The sequence below is a fragment of the Hyla sarda genome, chromosome 8, assembly GCF_029499605.1.
Source record: "Hyla sarda isolate aHylSar1 chromosome 8, aHylSar1.hap1, whole genome shotgun sequence".
Taxonomy (NCBI): domain Eukaryota; kingdom Metazoa; phylum Chordata; class Amphibia; order Anura; family Hylidae; genus Hyla; species Hyla sarda.
The window spans coordinates 100,712,521-100,738,573 of record NC_079196.1 but is presented as its reverse complement, the minus strand read 5'-3'; the positions used below and the strand labels follow the sequence as shown (position 1 = coordinate 100,738,573).

Here is a 26,053-nt window from a genome sequence, read left to right as displayed (position 1 = left end):
CTTGTCCTTCTTCGTGTTGCAATTTCAGTCTTGAGGATTTTATATCATAATCTTCATGAAATTATTCTGAATACTGTCAAATTATTACTGACAAATTATTCTGAATACTGACAATACCTACCCTTCAATTCCCTGGTTGAACTTGATGGACACATGTCTTTTTTCAACCGAACTATGTAACTATGTAAAATCAATTTATTAACTTTGATTCAATCAAAATTCTGCTTAGATTAGACCAAGACAATGCTTGGTCTATTAAAGTAATTGGGTCTGCCACAGTATTTGTTGAAATACCTTTTTTTTTCTGATATCCCCAAAAAATCTCAGACATAGCCCTAAAATGTGATTTAAAATGGGCTCCTAGAAAACTGCAATTCTAAGTACCATTATTTGTTCTAGTCTACTTTTATAAAACAAAATACAAAATATATGACATTTTATTTGAAGACACCGTGTTCTACAGGTTTATATTACAACTGCATTTATAGTACACAGAAAACATGATGGAGGAGATTTATCAAGGTAGTTATCACTTCATGTGATGGAGTTACTTTAGCTACTAACTACTGATCAGATCCCATCTCTTATTTCCCAGAGGCCTTATCAGTACTCCGTCCCAATATTGTGACAAACTGCATTATAACATGCTTGGACTCAATCCTAAGTGTTTGTCGCACAGCGGCCAATAGCAAAGGTGATGTTTATGCAATATACATCTCTCAAGATGAAAAAAAATCTGAAATTTTCCATACCATAGCACCCAGTTATACACAATGGCAATATATTTGTAAGGCAAGTTCTCCTGTTCTGTTGATAGCTTCTGAGATAGAGATCCTTGACCAGCAAAGTCCACAGTGCTGCTCATGTATTGATGGCTCAGTCCTTATCCTTCCTTGTCTTCCATTTCCAGGAAATCAACTAAGGTTCCTAAGTCTAATGGAATGATCAAATATTCCACACCGTCTGGACCCTGCCAATGAACATTCAACATATTTTATTACGAAGTTGTAACCATTTTTACTACTGTTTTCAGCATTCACCATTTCAGCAAGACTACGTATACAATTCATTTAGAAAAGAATACAAACACTCTAAGGTGACCAAACACATGCAAAATGGAGATAACATATAGGTATTACTGTAGATTGGTTTGGAATGGTTTTCAATAGCTATTTAACCTGCAAAAAACATATGGACAAAAAAAAAAAAAAAAACATGGGATCTGGGTGCTAAAACAAACTGGGAGAAGTACAGGGTGGGCCATTTATATGGATTCACCTTAATAAAATGGGAATAGTTGGTGATATTAACTTCCTGTTTGTGGCACATTAGTATATGTGAGGGGGGGGGGGGGACTTTTCAAGATGGGTGGTGACCAGGGCGGCCATTTTGAATCCAACTTTTGTTTTTTCAATAGGAAGAGGGTCATGTGACACATCAAACTTATTGGGAATTTCACAAGAAAAACTATGATGTGCTTGGTTTTAACGTAACTTTATTCTTTCATGAGTTATTTACAAGTTTCTGACCACTTATAAAATGTGTTCAATGTGCTGCTCATTGTGTTGGATTGTCAATGCAACCCTCTTCTCCCACTCTTCTCACACTGATAGCAATACCGCAGGAGAAATGCTAGCACAGGCTTCCAGTATCCGTACTTTCAAGTGTTGCACATCTCGTATCTTCACAGCATAGACAATTGCCTTCAGATGACCCCAAAGATAAAAGTCTAAAGGGGTCAGATCGGGAGACCTTGGGGGTCATTCAACTGGCCCACGATGACCAATCCACTTTCCAGGAAACTGTTCATCTAGGAATGCTCGGACCTGGCACGTTCCCTGAGTTTTTCCAGCAAGATGGTGCACCACCACATTATGGGTGTCAGGTCCAAGCATTTCTAGATGAACAGTTCCCTGGAAAGTGGATAGTCATCGTGGGCCAGTTGAATGGCCCCCAAAGTCTCCTGATCTGCCTCCCTTAGACTTTCAAACAAAAGTTGGATTCAAAATGGCTGACTTCAAAATGGCAGCCATGGTCACCACCCATCTTAAAAAGTTTCCCCCCGCACATATACTAATGTGCCACAAACAGGAAGTTAATATCACCAACCATTCCCATTTTACTAAGGTGTATCCATATAAATGGCCCACCCTGAGCGCTTTCTCGGCACTGCAGATGACTCGGGCTGTAGAAAGTCTTTATAGAAATGTCCTGTCGGTAGCAGGGAGACCAATCAGCTGAGCACTTCTCTATGTTTAAAATAAATCAAATAAATACATTCAGCTTTATTGAATGGGCTCCTTAGTAGAAGGGCACAATATAACAGAAAATTTAGGGAAGAAGCCACGTAACACTACAAGCATAGCATTGCGACATAGTCAAATACCTCGATCAACTCTGTTGAACCAAAGTTAGGCAAAAACCCAATAGGAATTCAAATAGAGAAAACAGACATTGTCGCACATCCACAACATCAATCATCTAATGCTTCTCAGCAACATTTATTAAACTAACAGGACATTAGTGTACTTTATGATCCTGAAGTGTAGGCCCACCAGCCACATCACTGCCATCTGTAAGTGGTGGGTCTCTAACGTCCCTAGCATAATATGGCGTAGCACTGGGCGGCGACCACCACCGCCACAATACCAGTGCCCACAGGGGGAACGACCCACTGGCAGAGTAGCCCCGATGCCACTCAAATCAGTCCCAGGGCCGCGCCTCCCCTTAGACGCTGTGCACAGCAGCAATGGACATCACACAGCACCACACCAGTGTGAACATGGTGGCCGTGACAGGTGGCTAGCGGGCTTGCACTTCATGATCATATAGTACACTAACGACCTGTTAGTTTAATAAATGTTGCTGAGAAGAATTAGATCATTGTGCATGTTGTGGATGTGCGACCATGTCTTTTCTCTATCTGAATTCACATTGTGTTTTCTTTCCCCTTCTTTTTGCTTTTACTTGGTCTGCACTCTGCCCCTCCCCCTCAGCCCAGTCCTATATAAATTAGCAGGAAGCTGCACAGGGCCCCTTCCTTTCTGGCAGCCTCCCAGTCTGACTCGGAGCATGTGGTGAGGTTTTACACCTTGTTCACACTGGTGTGGTGCTGTGCGGCGTCCATTACTGCCGGGGAGGCGTGGCCCTGGGACTGGTTTGAGTGGCATTGGGGCTGCTCTGCCAGTGGGTCGTTCCCCCTGTGGGCATTGGGGTTGCACCGCCCAGTGCTATGCCATTTTATGCTAGGGACGTTAGGGACCCACTACTTACAGGTGCCCGTAAAGTGGCTAGCGGGCTTGCACTTCATGATCATAAAGTACACTACGGGATCATTAACATAATATTTTGGACATTTACGCACACAGCAATACCAAATATGGTATGGTTAATTAAATATAATATATATATTTTTTTTTTAACTAATCACTTGATTGCTAATACTCTTCAGTGCTATGCATAGGGCATAGCACTGACCAGTGTTATCAGTGATCTTCTGCTCTGGTCTGCTCAATCTCAGACCAGAGCAGAAGACACTGGAAGATGGATGGATCATCCATTTTTCTGACCACATTGTATTGATCACAGCATCTGAGGGGTAAATGGCGGACATAAGCGCAATTGCTCATGTCCGCCATTACCGGCGGGTCCCTGGCTGCTGATAGCAGGACCACCTCGCTAGGACAAACATTTACGTCCTGTGTCGTTAAGGGGTTAAATAAATTAAGGGAGGGGGGACAAGAGGGATAAAGAGATGAAGGAGTGTGTCAAACTTTAACACATTAAGTATGTTCCCTATTTTTACCCCTATAACTTCCTTATTTTTCCAAATATACGCTGCTGTATGAGGGCTCATTTGTTTGCACCTTGAGCTGCAGTTTTTATCGCTACCACTTTCTGAGTATGTGACTTAACTGGCATAGCACTGTGATATCAGCAATCCACTTTCCAGAAGGCAGACTATGCAATTGGTTCGCAGCAGAGCAGAGAGCAGGCAAGGGAAGCTCTGGCCATCATCTTGACCCATACATATATGTCACAGTGCACCAAGTACCAGGGCACAGCAATGTACATGTATGTTATGTGTCCTCTAGGGGTTAAATTTTATCACAAGTTTACAATTTTAATTCTGCATTGTTTGCACAAAAAAATTGCCCCTTAATTTTTTTTTTTTAGGTCACAGGAAACGGAGTGTACTGACTGCAGAGGGTTTCCAACTCAGAATATAGGGTAAGCCGGTCACAGGGTCACAGACTGTGGCGATCAACTTGTTAAGTGGCTCAGACCTCTAACTTTAGACTGACTGCAACAACACTTTTTACTCTTTTGTGGTGCACAGCAGTGAAACTTAGGCCATGCCCCCTACTCCACAGTTTGTGGTTTTGGCCGTGGTTTGCATAATAAATGTGTCTTAATAGCTGTGTTCTACAAATTTAGTGCATTCGAGGAAAAATTCTGGGACAGCAGCCATGGTAAATCTGCCCCATAGAGAAGGAACAAAGTAAACATTGGATAAATGGTCAACTTTTCAAAATACCACAAGATATAGCAATGTATTTTACATATATTCTTTAACCCCTTAACGACGCAGGACGTATATTTACGTCCTGCGCCGGCTCCCGCGATATGAAGCGGGATCGCGCCGCGATCCCGCATCATATTGCGTGGGTCCCGGCGCTAATCAACGGCCGGGACCCGCGGCTAATACCACACATCGACGATCGCGGCGATGTGCGGTATTAACCCTTTAGAAGCGGCGGCCAAAGCTGACCGCCGCTTCTAAAGTGAAACTGAAAGTATCCCGGCTGCTCAGTCGGGCTGTTCGGGACCGCCGCGGTGAAATCGCGGCGTCCCGAACAGCTGATCGGACACAGGGAGGGCTCTTACCTGCCTCCTCGGTGTCCGATCGACGAATGACTGCTCCGTGCCTGAGATCCAGGCAGGAGCAGTCAAGCGCCGATAATGCTGATCACAGGCGTGTTAATGCACGCCAGTGATCAGTGTGTGCAGTGTTATAGGTCCCTATGGGACCTATAACACTGCAAAAAAAAAGTAAAAAAAAAGTGTTAATAAAGGTCATTTAACCCCTTCCCTAATAAAAGTTTGAATCACCCCCCTTTTCCCATAAAAAAAATAAAACAGTGTAAAAAAAAATAAAAATAAACATATGTGGTATCGCCGCGTGCGTAAATGTCCGAACTATAAAAATATATCATTAATTAAGCCGTAGGGTCAATGGCGTACGCGCAAAAAAATTCCAAAGTCCAAAAAAGCGTATTTTGGTAACTTTTTATAACATTAAAAAATGAATAAAAAGTGATCAAAAAGTCCAATCAAAACAAAAATCATACCAATAAAAACTTCAGATCACGGCGCAAAAAATGAGTCCTCATACCGCCCCGTACGTGGAAAAATTAAAAAGTTATAGGGGTCAGAAGATGACATTTTTAAACGTAAAAATTTTCCTGCATGTAGTTATGATTTTTTCCAGAAGTGCGACAAAATCAAACCTATATGAGTAGGGTATCATTTTAACCGTATGGACCTACAGAATAATGATAAGGTGTAATTTTTACCGAAATATGCACTGCGTAGAAACGGAAGCCCCCAAAAGTTACAAAATGGCGTTTTTTTTTTTCGATTTTGTCGCACCATGATTTTTTTTTCCGTTTCGCCGTGCATTTTTGGGTAAAATGACTAATGTCACTGCAAAGTAGAATTGGCGATGCAAAAAATAAGCCATAATATGGATTTTTAGGTGGAAAATTGAAAGGGTTATGATTTTTAAAAGGTAAGGAGGAAAAAACGAAAGTGCAAAAACGGAAAAACCCTGAGTCCTTAAGGGGTTAAGGACCAAGACCTTAACCCCTTGGAGACTGAGGGTTTTTCCATTTTTGCACTTTAGTTTTTTCCTCCTCACCTTTTAAAAATCATAACCCTTTCAATTTTGCATCTAAAAATCCATATGATGGCTTTTTTTTGCGCCAACAGTTCTACTTTGTAATGACATCAGTCATTTTACCCAAAAATCTACGGCGAAACAGAAAAAAAAAAATCATTGTGCGACAAAATTGAAGAAAAAAATGCAATTTTGTAACTTTTGGGGGCTTCAGTTTCTACGCAGTACACCTACACCTTATTATTCTGTAGGTCCATAAGATTAAAATAATACCCTACTTATACAGGTTTGATTTTGTCGTACTTCTGAAAAAATCATAACTGCATGCAGGAAAATGTATACGTTTAAAATAGTCATCATCTTCTGACCCCTATAGTTTTTTTTTTTTTTTCCACCTATGGGGTTGGAAGTTTTTAGCAGTACCATTTATGTATTGATCGGACTTTTTGATCACTTTTTATTCATGATACGCTATTTTGGACTTTTGAATTTTTTTGCGCGTTTAACAATATATTTTTATAATTCGGACATTTCCGCATGCGGCTATACCACATATATTTATTTTTATTTACACTTTTTTTTGCAATGTTATAGCTCCCATATGGGGCTATAACACTGCACACACTGATCTTTTACATTGATCAATGGTTTCTCATAGGAAACCATTGATCAATGGTTCTGCCGCTTGACTGCTCATGCCTGGATCTCAGGCACTGAGCAGTCATTCGGCGATCGGACAGCGAGGAGGCTGGTAGGGACCCTCCTGCTTTCCTGTAAGCTGTTCGGGATGCCGCGATTTCATCGCGGCAATCCCGAACAGCCCCCTGAGCTAACCGGCAATGGTTTCCCTTTAGACGTGGCGTTCAACTTTGAATGACGCGTCTAAAAGGGTTCATAGCCGTGGCACTGATCGCGGTGACGCGGCTATTAGCCACGGGTCCCAGCCGTTGCTAGGTGCTGGGCCCGACCCGCTGTGACACAGGGCCACAGCGTGGCCCAGCGCTATAGACAGGGAGCGGGCTGAGGGCGTACAGGTACCTCTGTCCCCAACAGAGCATTTGCACATGTGACTTTAAGCATTAACAGCACACTGTCACTTTAAGCATTAAAGGGTACCTCTCATCAAATAAACTTTTGATATATTTTAGATTAATGAATGTTGAATAACTTTCCAATAGCATGTTAATGAAAAATATGCTTCTTTCTATTGTATTTTTCCCGATCATGCTGGAGTCCTAAACACTCAGAGCTGCCACCCTGCTTTGTTCACAGCCAAACAGGCTGTGAAAAAAGCAGGCTGGCAGCTCTGAGTGTTCTCCTTTGTGAACAAAGCAGACTGGCAGCTCGTAGTGTTTAGGACTCCAGCATGAGTCTTAAATGCTTGCTGCCAGGACTGGTAGGGAGACCCCTAGTGGTCATTTCTTCAAAGTGGAAAATTAAATAGAAAGAAGCATATTGTTTAATAACATGCAATTGTAAAGATATTCTGCATACATTAATCTATAAAATATGAAAAGTTTTTTTGATGAGAGGTACCCTTTAATAACTCTGAATCAAATTCATGAGTAAAAGCATCCCAGAGATTGTTTTTTTGTGACATATTCTACTTTAACATAGTGGTAAATTTTTGTCGATACTTGCATCATTTCTTGGTGAAAAATTAAAAAATATCATGAAAACTTTTCAAAACTTTGAAGCTCTCTGCTTGTAAGGAAAATAGACTTACCAAATAAATTATATATTGATTCACATATACAATTTGTCTACTTTATAACTGCATCATAAAGTTGACAAGTTTTTACTTTTGGAAGACATCAAAGGGCTTCAAAGTCGGAATTTTTCAGGGACCAGCCCAGTTTTGAAGTGGTTTTGAAGGCCCTTCATATTAGAAACACCCCACAAATGACCCATTATAAAATAAACTGCACCCCTCAAATTATTCAAAATGGTATTCAGAAAGTTTGTTAACCCTTTAGGTGTTTCACAGGAATAGCAGCAAAGCAAAGATGAAAATTCAAAATCTCCATTTTTTTTACACCAACATGTTCTTGTAGACAAAGTTTTTTAATTTTTACAAGCCCCCCCCCCCCCTCAGAAGAGAAGGAGCCACATTTTACTTTTTGAACGCAAATTTAGCTGAAATGGTTCTTGGGGGGCATGTCACATTTAGGAAGCCCCTATGGTTCCATAACTGCAAAACAAAAAAAAACAAAAAAAATGGCATACTATTTTGGAAAATACACCCCTCAAGGCAAGTAACAAGGGGTAGCCTTAACACCCCACAGTTGTTTGACGACTTTTCATTAAAGGCAGATGTGTAAATTAAATTTTTAAAAAAATTTCCACTACAATGCAGTTTTTTCCCCTTAAATTTACAATTTTTTACAAGAGGTAATAGAAGAAATGGGATTACAAATTATTGAGGGCATTTTCTCCTGAGCATGGAAATACCCCATGTGTGGATATAAAGTGCTCTGCTGGCGAACTACAATGCTCAGAAAAGAAGGAGCACCATTGGGCTTTTGGAGAGAGAATTTGTTTGGAATGGAAGTCCGGGGCAATGTGGGTGTACAAAGCCCCCATGTGGGGGGGGGGGGGGGGGTCCACTGGGGGCTGTGTAAACGCACATGGCCTTCAATTCCAATTGTGCTCCTTCTCTTCTGAGCCCTGTAGTGCGCCAGCAGAGCACTTTACATCCACATATGGGGTATTAATATACTCAGAAGAAAGGGTGTTACAAATTTTGAGGGGCTTTTTTCCTATTACCCCTTGTGAAAATGAAAAATTTGGGGTAAAATCAGCATTTTAGTGAAAAAATTTAAAATTTTCATTTTCACATCCAACTTTAACGAAAATTCTTCAAACACCTGTGGGGTGTTAAGGCTCACTATACCCCTTGTTACGTTCCGTGAGGGGTGTAGTTTCCAAAAATGATAAACATTTTTATTTTTTTTGCATTTATGTCAAAAGCGCTATAACGATAAGCCACCCCTGTGCAAATCACCTCAAATGTACATGGTGCTCTCACTCCTGAGCCTTGTGCGCCCGCAGAGCATTTTACGGCCACATATGGGGTATTTCCGTACTCAGGAAAAATTGCATTACAAATTTTGGGGGTCTACTTTCCGGTTACCTCTTGTGAAAAATGAAAAGTATGGGGCAACACCAGCATGTTAGTGTAAACATTTTTATTTTTTTTACAGTAACATGCTGGAGCAGACCCCAAATTTACCTTTTTATAAGAGGTAAAAGGAGAAAAAGACCCCCAAAATTTGTTAGGCAATTTCTCCAGAGTACGGAAATACCCCATATGTGGCCCTAAACTGCCTTTAGATACGACAGGGCTCCGAAGTGAGACAGCGCCATGCTCATTTGAGGCCTAAATTAGGGATTTGCATAAGGAAGGACAGACCCGGATGCAAGAATTACACTTGCCTCCGATATCAAAATTACCCTACGGCAGTGTTTCCCAAACAGGGTGCCTCCAGCTGTTGCAAAACACCCAGCATACCTGCACAGTCTATGGCTGTCCAGCAATACCGGGAGTTTTTGTTTTGCAACAGCTGGAGGCTCCTTTTTGGAAACAGTGCCGTACCAGATGTTTTTAATTTTTATTAGGGGGAGTGGTAACTGTGTACATGTAGTGTTTTACTTTCTATTTTGTGTAGTGTAGTGTTGGAAAATGTGCTCTCAAACTTGCAGCGAGAAATTCACTGTAAACCCCCACCCGTGTGAAGGTACATTCACATTGGGGGGAGTTGCAAAACTACCACTCCCAGCATGCCCTTTGGCTGTGTGTGCATGCTGGGGGTTGTAGTTATGCAAGAGGCACACTGGTTACAGCCGGAGGCACACTGGTTGCAAAACACAGAGTTTGTTACATAACTCAGTGTTTCACAACCAGTGTGCCTCCAGCTGTTGCATGCACTTATAGCCGAAGGGCATGCTGGGACTTTTAGTTATGCAACAGCTGGAGGCACACTACTGCAACTTCCAGCATCCCATTTGGTAGTTTGTGCATGCTGAGGGTTGTAGTTATGCAACAGCTGGAGGTACACTTTTTCATAGAAAAAATGTGCCTCCAGCTGTTGCATAACTACAACCCCCAGCATGCACAAACTATTAAAGGGTATGCTGGGAGTTGTAGTTGTGCCTTCTGCTGCTGCTGCATAGCAACAACTCCCAGCATGCCCTTTTGTGCATGCTGGGAGTTGTTGCTAAGCAACAGCAGGAGGCCAGCCTTACCTCCTGCTGCTGCACATGCAGGATCCTCCTGCCACCACCGCTGGCTCCGCTCCTGGGGCCCCGATCGCGCCGCCGATAATGGGGATCGGGAACCACAGTTACATACTCCTGGCACCTGCTCTCGCCCTCCGGAACAGGAGGAGAGCGGGTGCTGTTCGGGACACCCCCACAGCAGGAGTCCTGATTCCGTTATCGAAAGACTAATCAGGACGATCACGAGGTGGCACCACGAGATGGCACCTACCACCCTTTTTTTCCGGGTCCGATTGACCCGGAATCGCTGATCTGAATTGATCAGCGATTTGCGGCGATCACCAACATGGGGTTTGCACGGGGTGCCTGCTGAATTATTTCAGCAGGCATCTCGGTCCGGTCCCCATCCGGCAAGTGGCGGGGACCGAAATTCCCACGGGCGTACAGGTACACCCTGTGTCCTTAATTATCAGGACGTCAGGGCATACAGGTACGCCTTGTGTCCTTAAGGGGTTAATCCTTCTAAGAGTACAATATATTGTTGTATTGTAAGAGATTTCCTCAGTGCACTTACCCAGGGACATAAAACATACCTTTTTAGTTCGTATCAGCTTGTGGTCTCTAAACTCAGTCAGCTGAGCTCTCAGTGTTAAGTCACTATTGACAAGAAATGCTTCACGGCATTGCTGATAAAAATCTTGAAATGAAAGACCTAAAGAAATATGCACAAATAAATTAAGTATAAAAGGGAAGAAAAGATCTAAATAAGAAGTTTAAAATGACAGGATTTTCAGCATACAGGAACACTTTAAACCTGTAAATGACAACACTTCCATGAGTGATAACACTGGCCTTGTGGACACTGCAACCATATAAATTGCCCTTACATACCGTATTTATCAGGGTATACCACGCACCGGCCTATAACACGCACCCTAATTTTTCCAAGGAAATTTTGGTAAACAAGGTTTTTTACCAAAATATCCTTGGAAAAATGAGGGTGCGTGTGTGTGTGCAGATGTACCTCAATAAACTGTTTCTGGCGGCTTCTGCAGTTCAATGATTTAAAGCAAGTGCTTTAAATCATTGACGTGCAGTGGCTTCTGTGGGGCCAGAGTGCCGCTGGTCTATTCACTCCCCGTCCCCGGTTTTATAGTTACATTTGCCCTAGGGACTGCGGTCCTTCATGCTCTGGCAGCGTCCTGAGCTGTCACTGTGCGCCGCGTACTGACTGACGAGTGATGTCGTGTTGAGGACGTCACTCGTCATTGCGCAGTGCACAGTGACAGCTCAGGAGGTCGCCGGAGCATGAAAGAGCGCGGTCCCCAGAACACATGTAACTATAAAACTGGGGACGGGGAGGAAATTGGGCAGTGGCAGGACATATAACTATAAAACCGGGGACGGGGATGGAATCTGGCAGTGGCGGCAGGACATGCAACTATAAAACCAGGGACAGGGATGGAATCTGGCAGAAGTGGCAGGACATGCAACTATAAAACCGGGGACGGGGAGGGAATCTGGCAGAAGTGGCAGTGGGACTCTGGCACCGCAGAAGCTGCTGCAGTTCAATGATTTAAAGCGCCGGCAGATAGACTTTAGGCTAAAAATTTTAGCATAAAAAATGCGTGTTATACGCCGATAAATACGGTAGTTACAAACATAGAAAAGGTGGTCTTAAAATAAGGGAGAGCAAAGAAGAAGAAAAAACGACTATTAATTTACAAAAGAAAGGATAAATGGTCCAATATAGACACCTGTATATGATGGGTTATCCTTGTTGGCCATCTGATACTCTGCAAGCAGACGGAAAATGCCCCTAAAAAGAAAGATATGGTTTAGTTTCTTACTGAGCCTCATGATTGTTATAATAATAATAATAATAATCATTTAAAAAACTTTTTTTAAGTTTTCTACGTATAGTTTTATATACATATATACTCTAAGGAATTTCCTAGTGGAAATCGTTTTTTAAACTCCGCTTGGAAATACCAGTGCAGCAGAATCCTGTTGCTATCAATGGGATTCCACTGCACAGAATAGAATGCTGTCTATAGGGATTCCAATTGTCTGGAAGTATTTGAGGAGGATTCTCATTAATAATAAGTAAAAATTACAAGGGTTTTTTTTTTTTTTTTTTCAAAAAATATTTAGAACTTGAAAAAGACCATAAACCTTTGCAAGTGATCACATTATGACTATAATGTCACTGCGGACTCGCAGAGACCGCAAGTGCTTGCTGTAAGTAAAACGTTCCAGGTACCTGGCATTGGGTGTAAGACTGCGAAGTACATGAGTGAGGGAGCTGAGGGCCAGTGCTCCAGAGCGCTTCACCAGCAATGAATTTTCATAGGAGGTCTCTTCTATATAGGAGCTATAGGTTGTCGTCTCGTACCACAGCCAGTTATAGAGACTTTGCTTTGACTGATCCCACACTGGAGAAAAAACAAAAAAATTACTTATGTATGTTTACAATTAATAATAGGCAGAATGTCATAGCTATTGCCGATCATGATTTATAATGTACATGCAACCCTATACTATTCAGTGTGGGCAATGCGGATTTGAAATCTTATATACCTTGGATAAAGGTTCTGTATAAATAAGCTGCATCACATAATGGTTTGGTATGCAGTTTCATTCTTACCAGGTCATGTCATAAAGCAAGCAGCATATGGCAATTCTATTAAAAGGAGAAAAAATAATTCAGTCACAGAGAAGTGAAAAACTGAGCTCATTACTTCCAAAAACTGCTCCCTGCTGTCTCCAGGTTGTGTGTGTTTCTGCAGCTCTGTTCCAGTGAAAGAAAAGGGCTTCGTTTTTTCTATTCCTACAAAACCCATTTTTTTTTGAATCAGGAAATTCCCTACGAAAATAGCCAACTGAGCCCTTAATAAAATAAATTTACTCTGGCTGTCTGTGTATTTATCTTACGAAAAATGCTTTTATAATGTGGAATTTGTGTGTGGAAGAGGCCTGCAATACTGGGATCCTAGTAAGAGTTGTGTGAAAATATCACATCTGTAAAAGCGCTGATAAGGATCACCATAGGGTTCCATCGACAAACAGATTTCTGTGTAGGATCAGGCTGGCTTCACACAGACTTTCCCCAAAAGTCCACAAAACACAAGCAGAATTTTCATGTGTAAATTCTGTAAGGAATCCTTGTGGAATCAAAGCCCCTATTGATGTCAACATAAGTTCTTGATGAGGATTATTTTTAGTAAGGATATTCTTCAGTGTGAACCCACCCATACCGCCTTTAGAAACCAGCCTGAAGCAAAATGTTTTTGTTCTAACAAAACTAGGACACAGCGCCCTGGATAATCAAATGCCAGCTTGATATTTTCCATTTCTTTCTATTGGTATAAACTTTAGATACTTGGAGGAAAGTCACCTGCTACAACAGTAGTTACATCCTCGCAAATAAGGAGATTTTTTATACTCACCGTAAAATCTGTCTCGTAGCATTCATTGGGGGACATCTAACTGATCGGTATATGCTCTTGCCACTAGGAGGCGCTGACACTAGGAAAAAGAAAAGTTGGCTCCTCCCTGGCAGGATATACCCGCCCACCTACAGTGAGGTAACCAGTTTGGTCACAAAGCAGTAGGAGAAGCCAACGAGGAAATACGTCCGAAGGACCCTAGAAAGGAATCCAGGAGAACCGAAGAACCAGATAAAGGAAGAAATGGGTGGGTGCGGTGTCCCCCAATGAAGGCTACGAGAAAGAGATTTTACGGTGAGTACAAAAAATCTCCTTTTCTCGGTCGCTCTTCATTGGGGACACCTAACTGATGGGACGTACCAAAGCAGTCCCCTAGGGTGGGAAAAAACAATCACCAGAGAAAAGGAGACAGTCCCAAGATTGAACCCACATGTCCACAAGGCCAGCGGACGAGCCCCCAGGTCGGAGACACACTAGGCCCAGGAAATGAGGTCCCAGAAGATCGCCTGTCCAAGGAGATGGACCAGGACCCAAAAGAAAGGTCCGTCCTCTGTAGAGACCCAAGGCACCGGGTCATATAGAGAGACAAGACACCACAGGAAAAAAAGGAAACAGATGTCCACGAACAACTCTCCTGGCGAAAAAACTGCCATAAAGAAGTGAAGGAGCGCAGAACAGAAATACCACCCGACGAACGGGATCGCGGAGAAGTCGGGGGCCGGGCGGCTACAAATGTCCAAGACCTGAACCATCACTAAAGCTTAAGGAATCGGAAAGCCGCCTGAAAAGAAGGCACACTGCAGCATTGTAGGACAGAGTCCCAAACAAGGAGACCAACAGTGAAAGATCAGAATTGTCCGAGTAGACCAGAGCAGCCTAAGAACATCCCGTCAGAATGGGAATAGAGGGAGAACCAATGAGAACCCAGCTTGGATTCCCAGGGTCTGGGCATGGGAAAGATTACTCCAGAAGACTGTGGTGTCAATGCGGTACGACTGACACAGACAAAAGGGTAGGAAGGATACACCCCTTCCAGGGAGAGCACAAGGCTGAGATAGTGGACAGAAAGCACACAAGCCTAGGCAGGAAAAATCACTGTGGAATGTGCTTCAGCAAAAACACAAAATAGTCCCCCCATAGGAGGGAAAAACAAGGGTGGTCGAGACGTCAACTCAAGTACAGACCTACGACAAGCATCCTGATCCCCGCATCCCTTGTGAAAAGGGGATTGGCAAGCGCGCTAGGCGCAGAAGGAGCAGGGAAATGCAAGTACTGGGTGGAAGAAGCCCCCAGGCTCCAGCGGCAACCCTCGCCGTCTGGAGGAGCCACCTTGCGTCCCAAGAGGGACCAAAACCCTGTACACTGAAGCTGGGTGACAAAAACAAGACGTGTTGAGAGCCATTCCAGATAGTGACGAGTAGGCACCCGAGACACTCTGGACAGGGACCCCGGAAAGGAACACCCGGAAGTACAGGGAGGGGCTGAACCGACAGGTACCCCATTAGGCCCCATGTCGGAACAGAGGTCCTTAACCGCCTCGGAACCGCAGGGACGAATCATCGGAAACCCCTGGGTGCACCCCACCGAGCCAAAGGAAGGTGGGTCCTACTCCTACAAAGCGGTCCTAGCATATGTAGGAACACTGACATGGGGACCCCACGACAACAATGGCGCACCAAGACTGCAAAACACTAAAGAAACCGCTGACATCCAAGGGACCAGCAGGAAGGGAGGTATGCCCCCAGCAGACCAACAGTGCAACCCAAGAAAGGCGAACAGAGCGATGCTGCAGTTGCTGCAAAAGTCCCTGGGACCTCAGATAAAAATCCCACACCCCATCTCCTAATGGCGCCAAACACCAAGGCTGCAGCCGCAAACTCACGAGATGAAGAATGAACGTGGAGCAGGAAAAATGCAGACACAGTGTGACCTACAGGAAGAAAGGTCCTAAAAATCCACATGCACATACTCTGCGGGACTGCACCTGGAAGAGAGACACCGGACTACAGCTGCAGTAGCAGCCGAATGGGGGAGGTGACCAGGTGGATTAGAACACCAAGCAGACACAGTCTGGCCACGTCGGATCCCGCACACGGAAACACTCAGTGGAGAGTGATCCCAGCCTGTAGACCAAGTAGCAGGCATGCAAAGAGGGACCTGGCTAAGCAGCTAACCCTGTAAACCAGTATGTGGTGCATTGCAAAAGGCACATGGGGCAACTCAGAGACTCACCGGAAAACTACCATGGCAGGTGACAATGCATGGTAGATGACCCGAAGGTCGAAGGGCGGGGAGGCCAAGAAACCCCGACCCCTGGAGAGAGGGAGGGAAACGGAGGGACAGTGGAATGTATCCCTGACATCCTGTATAGTGTCCGTGGGACACGCTGGATCAGTTCCAAGTATACCACGCACAAAAGTGGGGAACTGGAACTCCAGCCGCAAAAAACATCTGCCGTGTGACAGTTGGCAGAAGAAAATATGCAGACAACTGTCTGGCTTGCTGGTATGGGTCCCTAAAGGACAGCGAGTGAATCCATCGGAAACCTCGTACAGTAGTGAGGTACCGGAAGTCCAGTCGCAGATACACCAGCAATGGGATGTGTAACAGGTGGCTGACAGGTACAGGACCATGAAAGACGAGTCACTTCAGTGGCACCTCGCTCAGTACTAAGGTACCGGAACTCCAGCTGCAGATACATCAGCCATTTGATGTATGACAGGCGGTGTAAGCAACCATGCAGACCACTGTCTGGGTTACTGGCATGGATTCATAGAAGACAACTATTCATCCCATCGGTACCCTGCCCAGTAGGGAGGTACTGGAACTCCAGCCGCAGACACATCAGCCGTTTGATGTATGACAGGCGGTGTAGGCAACAATGCAGACCACTGTCTGGCCTACTGGCATGGATCCACAGAAGACAACTATTCATGACATCGGCACCCCGCTCAGTAGTGAGGAGCCGGAACTCCAATCACAGATACATCAACCGTGAAGTGTGTGACAGGCGATGCAGGAAACCATGCAGACTACTGTCTGGCTTACTGGTATGGGTCTGTAGGAGACACAGAGCCTTAAGGTCCTTAAGGCACAGCAGGTCAGTTCTCCACATACCGCACCCAGCAGGGGTATCTGAACTGCAGTCACAGATACATCAGCCGTGAGACGTGTGATAAACAGCAGAGGAAACCATGCAGACCACTGTCTGGCTTACTGGTATGGGTCCTGAAGACACATCGGGTCAGTTCTCCATGTACCGCACCCAGCAGTGGGGTATCAGAACTGCAGCCACAAACACAAGAGCCTTGAGTCGTTTGACAAAAGGCAGAGGAAACCATGCAAACCAGAGCAGAACGAGACATTACATCGGACACCTCGCACAGCAGTGAGGTACCGGAACTCTAAATGCGGATACCTCAGTCGAGTGATGTGGGACAAGTGCATGACAGGTGGCAGAGGAAACCATGCAGACCACTGTCTGACTGACTGGTATGTGTCCCTAGTAGAGAAGGGTTCTGCCTTCGGACACCTCGCACCAGCAGAGGTACTGGAGCGCCAGCCGCTAAGGTGGCAGCTGTGAGATGAGAGACAGGCGAGGCCACTGTTTGGCACAGAGATACAAGGTTTAAACCCTGTCCACACAGGGATACCGGAACTCTAAACGCGGATACGCAGAAACCTAGCACTGGAGAGGCTCCGGAGCACTAGATGCTTAGCCTTTGGACAAGGGATCACACAGTATGAAAAACCAAGAACACCCCAGGAAGGGTGGTCGGCAGAAATGACAGATGAGGTACCGCAAGAGACCTGAGGGTCTGTCAAGAACATCATGGAGCTAGACAAGGTATGGCACTCAGTGGTAGGTGGGGGGGGGGGGGGGACAAAATGCATGAAGATATCCCCTATAGACACCAAGGGACCGTACATCCCAAGCAAAAACCTGCCACGGCAACAATGAAGGGATAGGGATGCCAGAGGGATACGGTAAGCAGCTCATGCATAGTAACCATTGTCTGCCGTGTATAGCTGATATGGCCGTCAGAATTGGCCACAAGAGGGAGCCAAACTACACCAAATGGTCAGGAAAGTTTTTTTTTTTTTTTTTCTCACTCTCTCTTCAACTTCCCTGCCATGTTAGTTAAATGCTGCCCCCTTTCAATATTGCCACTCTGTGTCTGCTGGGGACTTGAACTCCTCATGAGTTTCCCCAAGCCTCACAGACACAGTGGCAGTCTCAGGAGCAGCGGCGGCACAGAACAGCACGCTTAGAAGCACCTGCTAAGCCTCCGCCTAGCTCCGAGGCTAGGAAAAAAAAGACGGCCCGGAGAAGAGGAGCTCCCCCCAGGCTGCCGACGGCGCCGCTTAGAGAACGAGCGGCGCCACTCCCTAATAGGTGAAGGGCGGAGCTAAACTCCGCCAGATGAAACTGTCATGACGGCCCGGAGAAGAGAAGCTCCCTCCGGGCTGCAGCACAGGGAGCTGACGGCACCGCTCAGAGAGCGAGCTAAACTCCACCGGAGGAAAATGTAAAGGCCGCGGGTAAGCACCCTTGGGCCTTAATAAGAGACGTGCAGTGCGCGAACCTGGAGGGATGGCCACTTTACAGATCTGCAAAGCCGTAGCTTTGTTGTGGAGGGCCCAAGATGCCCTGACAGAACAAGTGGAATGAGCCAAACCCTGAAGGGTGGGATCTTCCCCGTGCAACGGTAAGCTTCCCAAATAGCAGATCGGATCCACTGAGAAATGGTGGCCTTAGAAGCAGGTTGTCCTTTACGACGACCTTCCATAAGAACAAAAAAGGAGTCACACTGCCGAAAGGAAGAAGTGACTGAGAGATAGGTCCGAATAGCCCTCACCATATCAAGTTTGGGGAGCAAACGTTCTCTGGTATGAGAAGGGGCCGGACAAAAGGACGGTAGAACGATGTCCTCATTGAGATGAAAGACCGAAAGAAGGACGGAAAAAAAAACTTTGTCCACCATGGTGCACAACCAGGAAGGGAGAATGGCAGGAGAGAGCTGCCAGCTCTGATGCCCTACTAATAGAGGTAATAGCAATTAGGAACGACACCTTCCAGGAAAGGAGGCGAAGAGGAATGTCCCTGAGAGGTTCAAAAGGAGCACCTTGCAGGGCACCTAAGACCATGTCCCAAGGGGGAGAAGGGGACCGATAAAGGAGGGGCAGCGTGTGCCACTCCCTGAAGAAAGGTCCGAACATGAGAATTGGACGCCAGAGGACGTTGAAAAAGAATGGAAAGGGCCGAAACTTATCCCTTAAGGGAGCTGAGAGCCAACCCTTGTTCCAGCCCCAACTGCAAAAAGGAAAGGAGTCGGGGAAAGGAAAACACGACTGGAGAAAAAGACTGAGCTTCACACCAACGAAAACAAGACCGCCAGGTACGGTGGTAAATCTTCGCAGAAGAGGGCTTGCGAGCCCTGAGCATGGTGCGAATCACTTGGGAAGAGAAACCGCGGGCCCTTAGAACAGAGGTCTCAACTGCCATGCCGTCAAATGCAGAGACGGTAAATTGGGGTGGCACAGGGGACCTTGAGATAGGAGGTCTGGAAGAGGTGGGAGGTGCAGCGGTATGTCGCCCAGGAGCCTGACAACATCGGTGTACCACGCCTTCCGGGGCCAGTCTGGAGCCACAAGAGTGGCGAGAACGCCCTCTGCTTTGAGTTTCCTCAGGACCCTGGGAAGGAGGAGAGGAAGGGGTGGGAACAGATAGGGTAGGGCAAAGCCCGACCAAGGGATCAACAGGGCATCCACGGCTAGAGCCCAGGGGTCCCGGGACTTTGACACAAAAAGAGGAACTTTTTGGTTGTGGCGGGACGTGAAGAGGTCCACGTCTGGAGTGCCCCAGAGGTTGCAGATCTCTGCAAACACCTCCGGATGTAGGGACAACTCGCTGGGGTCGGCTGAGAAAATCCGCTTCCCAGTTGTGTAATCCCGGAATGTGAATTGCCGAGATGGCCGGAACCCGGAGTTCCGCCCAGAGGAGAATTTTGGTTACCTCGGCCATCGCCGCTGAGCTGCGAGTGCCGCCCTGGCAACTGATGTACGCTACAGCAGTGGAGTTGTCCGACTGGACACGAACAGAGAGGCCCTGAAGAAGGAGCTCCCAATGAAGCAGGCAAATATAGATTGCCCTCAATTCTAATATGTTGATGGGGAGAAGGGCTTCTCGGGGGGGACCAAAGACCCTGAACCGTCCGGTCCCCGAAAACACCTCCAAAGCCCGACAGACTGGCATCCATTGTGACAACTTGCCAGCGGAGGGGCAGGAAGGAGCGCCCCTGAAGAAGCAGGGGGAAACAAAGCCACCATAGAAGGGACTGACTAGACAGTCGAGAGAGAACGATCTTGAGGTCGAGAGACAATGGAGACCTGTCTCACGGGGAGAGAATCACCAGTTAAAGAGGCCGGTAATGAAACTGGGCAAATGGCAGGGCCTCCATGGCCACCAGCATCCAACCCAGGACTTCCATGCAAAAGCGAATGGAAACTGGGTCAGGATTCCGAAGTAATCGGACTCCTGACAAGAGAGTCAGCCGTTTGTCAGGCGGAAGTCAAATTCGGGCAGAGGCTGTGTCGAACTGAAGCCCCAGGAAAATCAGTGACTGGGTAGGAGAGAGGTTGGACTTTTCTTGATTGACCATCCAACCGAAGCAAGACAATGCCCGGAGAGTGAGACCAAGACTCTCCAGATTCTGGGCCCTGGTTGGATAAGGAGGTCGTCCAAATAAGGAATCACTGAGACACCTCGTGTGCGTAAAAGGGCTATCATAAGCGCCAGGACCTTGGTAAAGACCCGTGGAGCAGTGGCCAATCCTAAGGGGAGAGCCACAAAAATTGAAAATGGCCTTCCCGAACTGCAAAGCAGAGGTACCCCTGATGACCGGGAAATATTGCAATGTGGAGGTAGGCATCCTTGACGTCCACCGAGGAAAGAAACTCCCCTTGATCCATGGACGCCACTACCGAATTTGAAGATGCTGGTTGAGAGGCTTGAGATCCAAGATTGGGCGTACAGAACCGCCTTTCTTGGGGACCACGAAGAGGTTGGAGTAAAAACCTCGAAAACGTTCCCTGGGAGGAACTGGGACAATTACTCCCTGGACTGGAGTGTGCCCCGAAATGCTCTTGCTAGAGAGGGGGACCGGGGTACCCGGGAAAGAAAAAAGCGATCCCTGGGAAGGGAGGCAAATTCGATTCTGTATCCATTGGTTACCATGTCCCTGACCCAGGAGTTCTGATTGTGCATGGTCCAGGCATCTCAAAAGAGTAAGAGACTACCTCCCACCGGAGAAAAATCCGCAGGTGGGGGGCGTCCCTTCAGGCCGACGTTGGTTTGAGAGTGCCCGATTTGGCCGGAATCGGTTATCCGATTTCCAGGAGGGACGGGTCTGGAAGGAGGGAGCCTTCTTGTCCCGTGAAGGTGCCTGCCTGGATCCTTTATTGGTACCAAAAGACGGAAAGGACAGGAAAGAGGAGGACTTCCGACAGGAAGTAGTGCTGCAAGCCTTATTCTGAGGTAATAAAGAACTCTTTCCGCCTGTCGCCTCTGAGATAATCTCATCTAGGCTCTTGCCCAAAAGCCGAGAACCAGCAAAGGGAAGTTCAGTTAGAGACTTCTTGGAGGCGGCGTCCGCATCCCAGGCTTTAAGCCACATGGAGCGACGCAGGGCTACCAGGTTGCCTGTGGCTAAGGCAGCACAGTGGGCCGACTGCATGGAAGCAGAACACAGAAAATCTCCAGCTTTGGAGAGCTAGGTCAGATAATTCCTCCGGAGGGAATCCTGAAAGAATACCCTGGCGGAGTTGGAAAGACCAGACTGAAAGGGCTTTTGACACCAAGGCAGAAGCAAAAGCAGGAAGAAGGGAGGAACCTGCTGCCTCAAAGGCAAATTTTGCCAAAGTCTCCACCTTCTTGTCCGCCGGATCCTTGAAAGAAACAGCATCGCCCAAAGTCAGGGTAGTCACCTTAGAAGCGCGGGAGACCGGTGGATCCACAGTTGGAGAGGAGATCCACCAAGCAATGAGGTCCTTGGCGAAGGGGTATTGCGCTTGAACCTTCTTCGTTTCCTGAAACTTCTTGTCAGGATGCCTTCAGGCAGACTCCAGCAAGGCTTCAAATTCAGCATGAGAGCTGAAAATCTTGGATGCAGGTCGGGCACGATGGAAGGAAACTTGTGGAGCTACGTCCGAAGTTCCTGGGTCCTCTAGGAGGAAGATGTCCCTTATGGCTGAAACCAATGAGTCCACCGTGTCAGACACATCTGTGCGGTCCTCTAAGTCAGAGGCTGAATCAGAAGCCCCATCTACAAGTTCTCCAGGTGAGTGGGAACGAGTGGAGGCAGCCCAGGAAGAGGGAAATACTGACCTGGTACGCGGTTCTGGGGAGCGTCCTCTAGGGGAGTGGTGCTTGCGGCAAACTGGGGCAGAGGGGCGATGCCTGTGAGGGGAGCGCCTGTGTCTGCTAGAAGACTCAGGAGAGGAGTCGGATGATATACCCCTATTATGCTTGCAAGAGCGGTTAGTATAGGAAGAGTGGGTCTCTCTGGAGGGCCTCTCCAAGGCAGTCACCACAGAACGGGAGACCTGAGCCAAGTCGGATATAGACTGGGAGAGGGAGGATACCCAGACTGGAGGGATAGCCAAGCCCACAGGATCTGGAGGAGCATCCTGAGCAGAAATAGCAGAGGGGTCAGAGGGAGCAGTGGTGCATGCAGAACAAGTGGGTTAAGCAGAACCAGACATTTTTGTATTACAGCCTTTCCAGGCATAATAGGTTAACCAGGGTCCCAGTTAACTGCTTAGAAGGAGGAACCGTTCTGGGCTCGGACATAGTAAAATGAAACAGTCTCACCCGGTGTCTGTGTCCCCAGAGGGCATCTGCTGTGAAGAGAACTTCAGTGAGTGAGAGAGAGAGAGAGTGAGAGAGTGTGAAGCACAGCGCTAATTGGTGAGTAATTCGCGCACTAGGAGTAAATCCCCACTGGCAGTGGGTGGGCGGAGCTAAGGTCCATGCAGAGCCCGTGGCCGAAATAACATATGGCGCCCGCTCCCAGCCCTGAGCGCATATGTGAACGTATATGCGAGCACAAGAGAAGGGAGCAGTTAAACACACCGCCGGCAGCTTGTGTACGCTGCCGACGGGAGAACTGTGTCACAGTGCGAGATGCGGCCGGGCTGAAGCCGGCACTCGCATGAAAGTGTAAGTCGGCAGCCGTGGCTGCTGAGGGAAGGGAGCTGGGGGAAAAACGAAACCACTGCAATGTCCCCCAATCCCTGCAGGATAGAGACCTTAAAAAGTAAGGGAGGGCTTACAGTCCCTCCTGAACATGCCCCCATGTCCTCTGTGAACTGAGTTGCCCAGGTGAAATAAAGAGTGGGCCAAAAACTGGGGGTCTCCAGAGGTTGAAAGTCCCCTAACCTGTAAGAAAAAGGGGGAAGAAATACTCACCTCAGTCCGAAGAACTTACCTAATGAAGTCTTCAGTCAGCTTTTGTCACATGCATCATGCCAGGCTGTAACAGCGGGACGAGCAGGGAGGTAGAGAGACCTGGACCCATGAGGTACAACTCCAGGCGCTGACCGTTGGCGAGAGGGGGTTGACAGTACATCCACGATGCCTGTGCCGCCGTTATCGCAAATGGGGAAACAGTGAACGCTATGTTCCTGAGTCCCCACCTGAAAAGAGAAAAGAAAAGGGAACAAAAAATCTAAACGTCCCTAAACTTAAAAAACAAAAAATGTGTGACCTGGTCTGGGGAGAACCCAGACCAGTGTCTGCCTCCATAAGACACTAAGCTAAAACTGAATAGCTCAGGTGCCTGTGGGAGGGTATACCTGCTGGGAGGGGCCGACTTTTCTTGTTGCCATAGTGTCAAGCCTCCTAGAGACCGCAGCATATACCCATGGTCTGTGTCCCCCAATGGAGCCGATAGAGAAAATGAAAGTAGTGGTCACATGACTCAGTTGCAGTAATGAGAGTGTGTATGCAACAGATGAAACAGATGACAGCAGCAATACTTGGGGTGAGTTGGCATTATATGGGGAAAAATGTGTTGTAAGTACTGGCAAGTATATCCTGCAAAATATTAAAGAGGTGGTGATTGCTTCTTATAAGGTTGTCATTCTGCTCACGCATACATCAACTTACATACAGTACATCAAAGAAACACATATTACAATACAGACACTATAATAAGTAAAACTGACGGTAACCAGTAAAATTGGTTACCATGATACTTACTTAAAGGAGCATTTATGTGGTCAATGGAAGCCAGAAGATGAATATTCGGGATAGATGCCAGCTGTCCAAGTACCTGTTGACTCTTGTCTCCTCTTAACATATGACTGTCCAGATTATGGATGAGAAGATATAGTTCTAGACATGGCACTAAAAATATTGGAAGAGAACTTTTCATTAGTCACAGTAGATGCATCCATAAGACCATAAAATTCACAATACGCATAGTATATTGACAGACAACAATGTGACTGTATCTGGGTCATGCTTTAACCACTTAAAGACTGAGCCCTTTTTTGCAATTCTGACCACTGTCCCTTTATGCATTAATAACTCTGGGATTCTTTTACCGTTTATTCTGATTCCGAGATTGTTTAACAAAGTGGTAAATTAACATAGTGGTAAATTTTCGTCATTACTTGCATCCTTTCTTAGTGAAAAATCACCAAATTTCATGAAAATGTAGCATTTTTCTAACTTTGAAACTTTCTGCTTCTAAGGAAAATGGATATGTCTACTTTATGTTTGCATCATAAAGTTGGCATGTTTTTACTTTTGGAAGACATCAGATTTTTCACGAAAATTTCAAAATCGGAATTTTTCAGGGACCAGTTCAGTTTTGAAGTGGATTTGAAGGGCCTTGATGTTACAAATACCCCATAAATTACCCCATTATAAAAACTGCACCCCTCAAAGTATTCAAAATTACATTCAGTAAGTGTGTTAACCCTTTAGGCGTTTCACAGGAATAGCAGCAAAGTGAAGGAGAAAATTCTAAATGATTTTTTATTTATTTATTTTTATTTTATTTTTTTTTACACTCGCATATTCTTGCAGAGCCATTTTTTTATTTTTACAAGGGATAAAAGGATTGAAATTCCACCAAAATTTGTAACCCCATTACTCTCGAGTAAGGAAATACCTCATATGTAGATGTAAAGGGCTCCGTGGGTACACTAGAGAGCTCAGAAGGGAAGGAGTGACAATGGGATTTTGGAGAGTGAATTTAGCTGAAATGGTTTTTGGGGGGCATGTCACATTTAAGAAGCCCCTATGGTGCCCTAACAGCAGGAAAAGAAAAAAAAACACATGGCATACTATTTTGGAAACTACAACCCCTCGAGGAACGTAACAAGGAGTACAGTGAGCCTTAACACCTCACAGGTGTTTGACGACTGTTCATTAAAGTCGGATGTGTAAATAAGAAGAATAAAAAAATAAATGCTAGTTTTTTTTCAAATTTTACATGGGATAATAGGAGAAAATGCCCCCCAAAATTTGTAACCCCATTTGTTCAAAATATGGAAATACCCCAAGTATGGATATAAAGTGCTCTGCTGCTGCGCTACAATGTTGAGAAGAGCAGCGCCATTGGGCTTTTGGAGAGAGAATTTATTTGGAATGGAAGTCGGGGGCCATGGGCATTTACAAAGTGCCCCATGGTGCCAGAACAGTGGACCCCCCACCCCCCCCACATGTGACCCCATTTTGGAAACTACACCCCTAACAGAATTTAATAAGGTGTGCAGTGAGCATTTACACCCCACTGGTGTTTCACAGATCTTTGGAACAGTGGGCTGTGCAAATGAAAAATTACATTTTTCATTTTCACAGACCACTGTTCCAAAAATCTGTCAGACACCTGTGGGGCATAAATGCTCACTGTAACCCTTATTACATTGCGTGAGGGGTGTAGTTTCCAAAATGGATCACATGTGGCGGGAGGTCCATTGTTCTGGCACTATGGGGGCTTTGTAAACACACATTGCCTTCAATTCCAGACAAATTTTCTTTCCAAAAGCTCAATGGTGCTCCTTCTCTTCTGAGCATTGTAGTTCGCCCACAGAGCACTTTACATCCACATATGGGGTATGTTCTTATTCAGTGGGTATTTATTTTTTTTAGTTTATGTCAGAACCGCTGTAAAATCAGCCGCCCCTGTGCAAATCACCAATTTAGGCCCCAAATGTACATGGTGCGCTCCCACTCCTGAACCTTGTTGAGTGCTTCTGCAGAGCATTTTACACCCACATATGGGGTATTTCCGTGTAATTGCGTTACAAATTTTGGGGGTCTTTTTCCCCCCTTTTACCTCTTAAAAAGTATGCGGCAACACCAGCATGTTACTGTGAAATTTTTTTATTTTTTATTTTGTAGACCCCAACTTTTCCTTTTCATTAGGGGTAAAAGGAGAAAAAGCCCCCCAAAATTTGTAATGCAATTGCTCCC

General features: G+C 45.9%; 1 protein-coding gene across 1 annotated transcript in view; it reads right to left on the bottom strand.

Annotated features, from left to right (window-relative positions):
- Nucleotides 1–435: 435 nt before the first annotated feature.
- ORC2 (origin recognition complex subunit 2) overlaps nucleotides 436–26,053 on the bottom strand; it is an 81,766-nt gene continuing 56,148 nt past the window's right edge. Inside the window, exons 13-17 of the mRNA XM_056537185.1 lie at nucleotides 23,828–23,974; nucleotides 12,381–12,552; nucleotides 11,875–11,936; nucleotides 10,711–10,829; nucleotides 436–970 (exon numbers count right to left, since the gene is read on the bottom strand). Of these exons, the coding sequence (XP_056393160.1) occupies nucleotides 884–970; nucleotides 10,711–10,829; nucleotides 11,875–11,936; nucleotides 12,381–12,552; nucleotides 23,828–23,974 (587 nt within the window). The 3' untranslated portion in view covers nucleotides 436–883. The remainder of the gene's footprint in view (nucleotides 971–10,710; nucleotides 10,830–11,874; nucleotides 11,937–12,380; nucleotides 12,553–23,827; nucleotides 23,975–26,053) is intronic.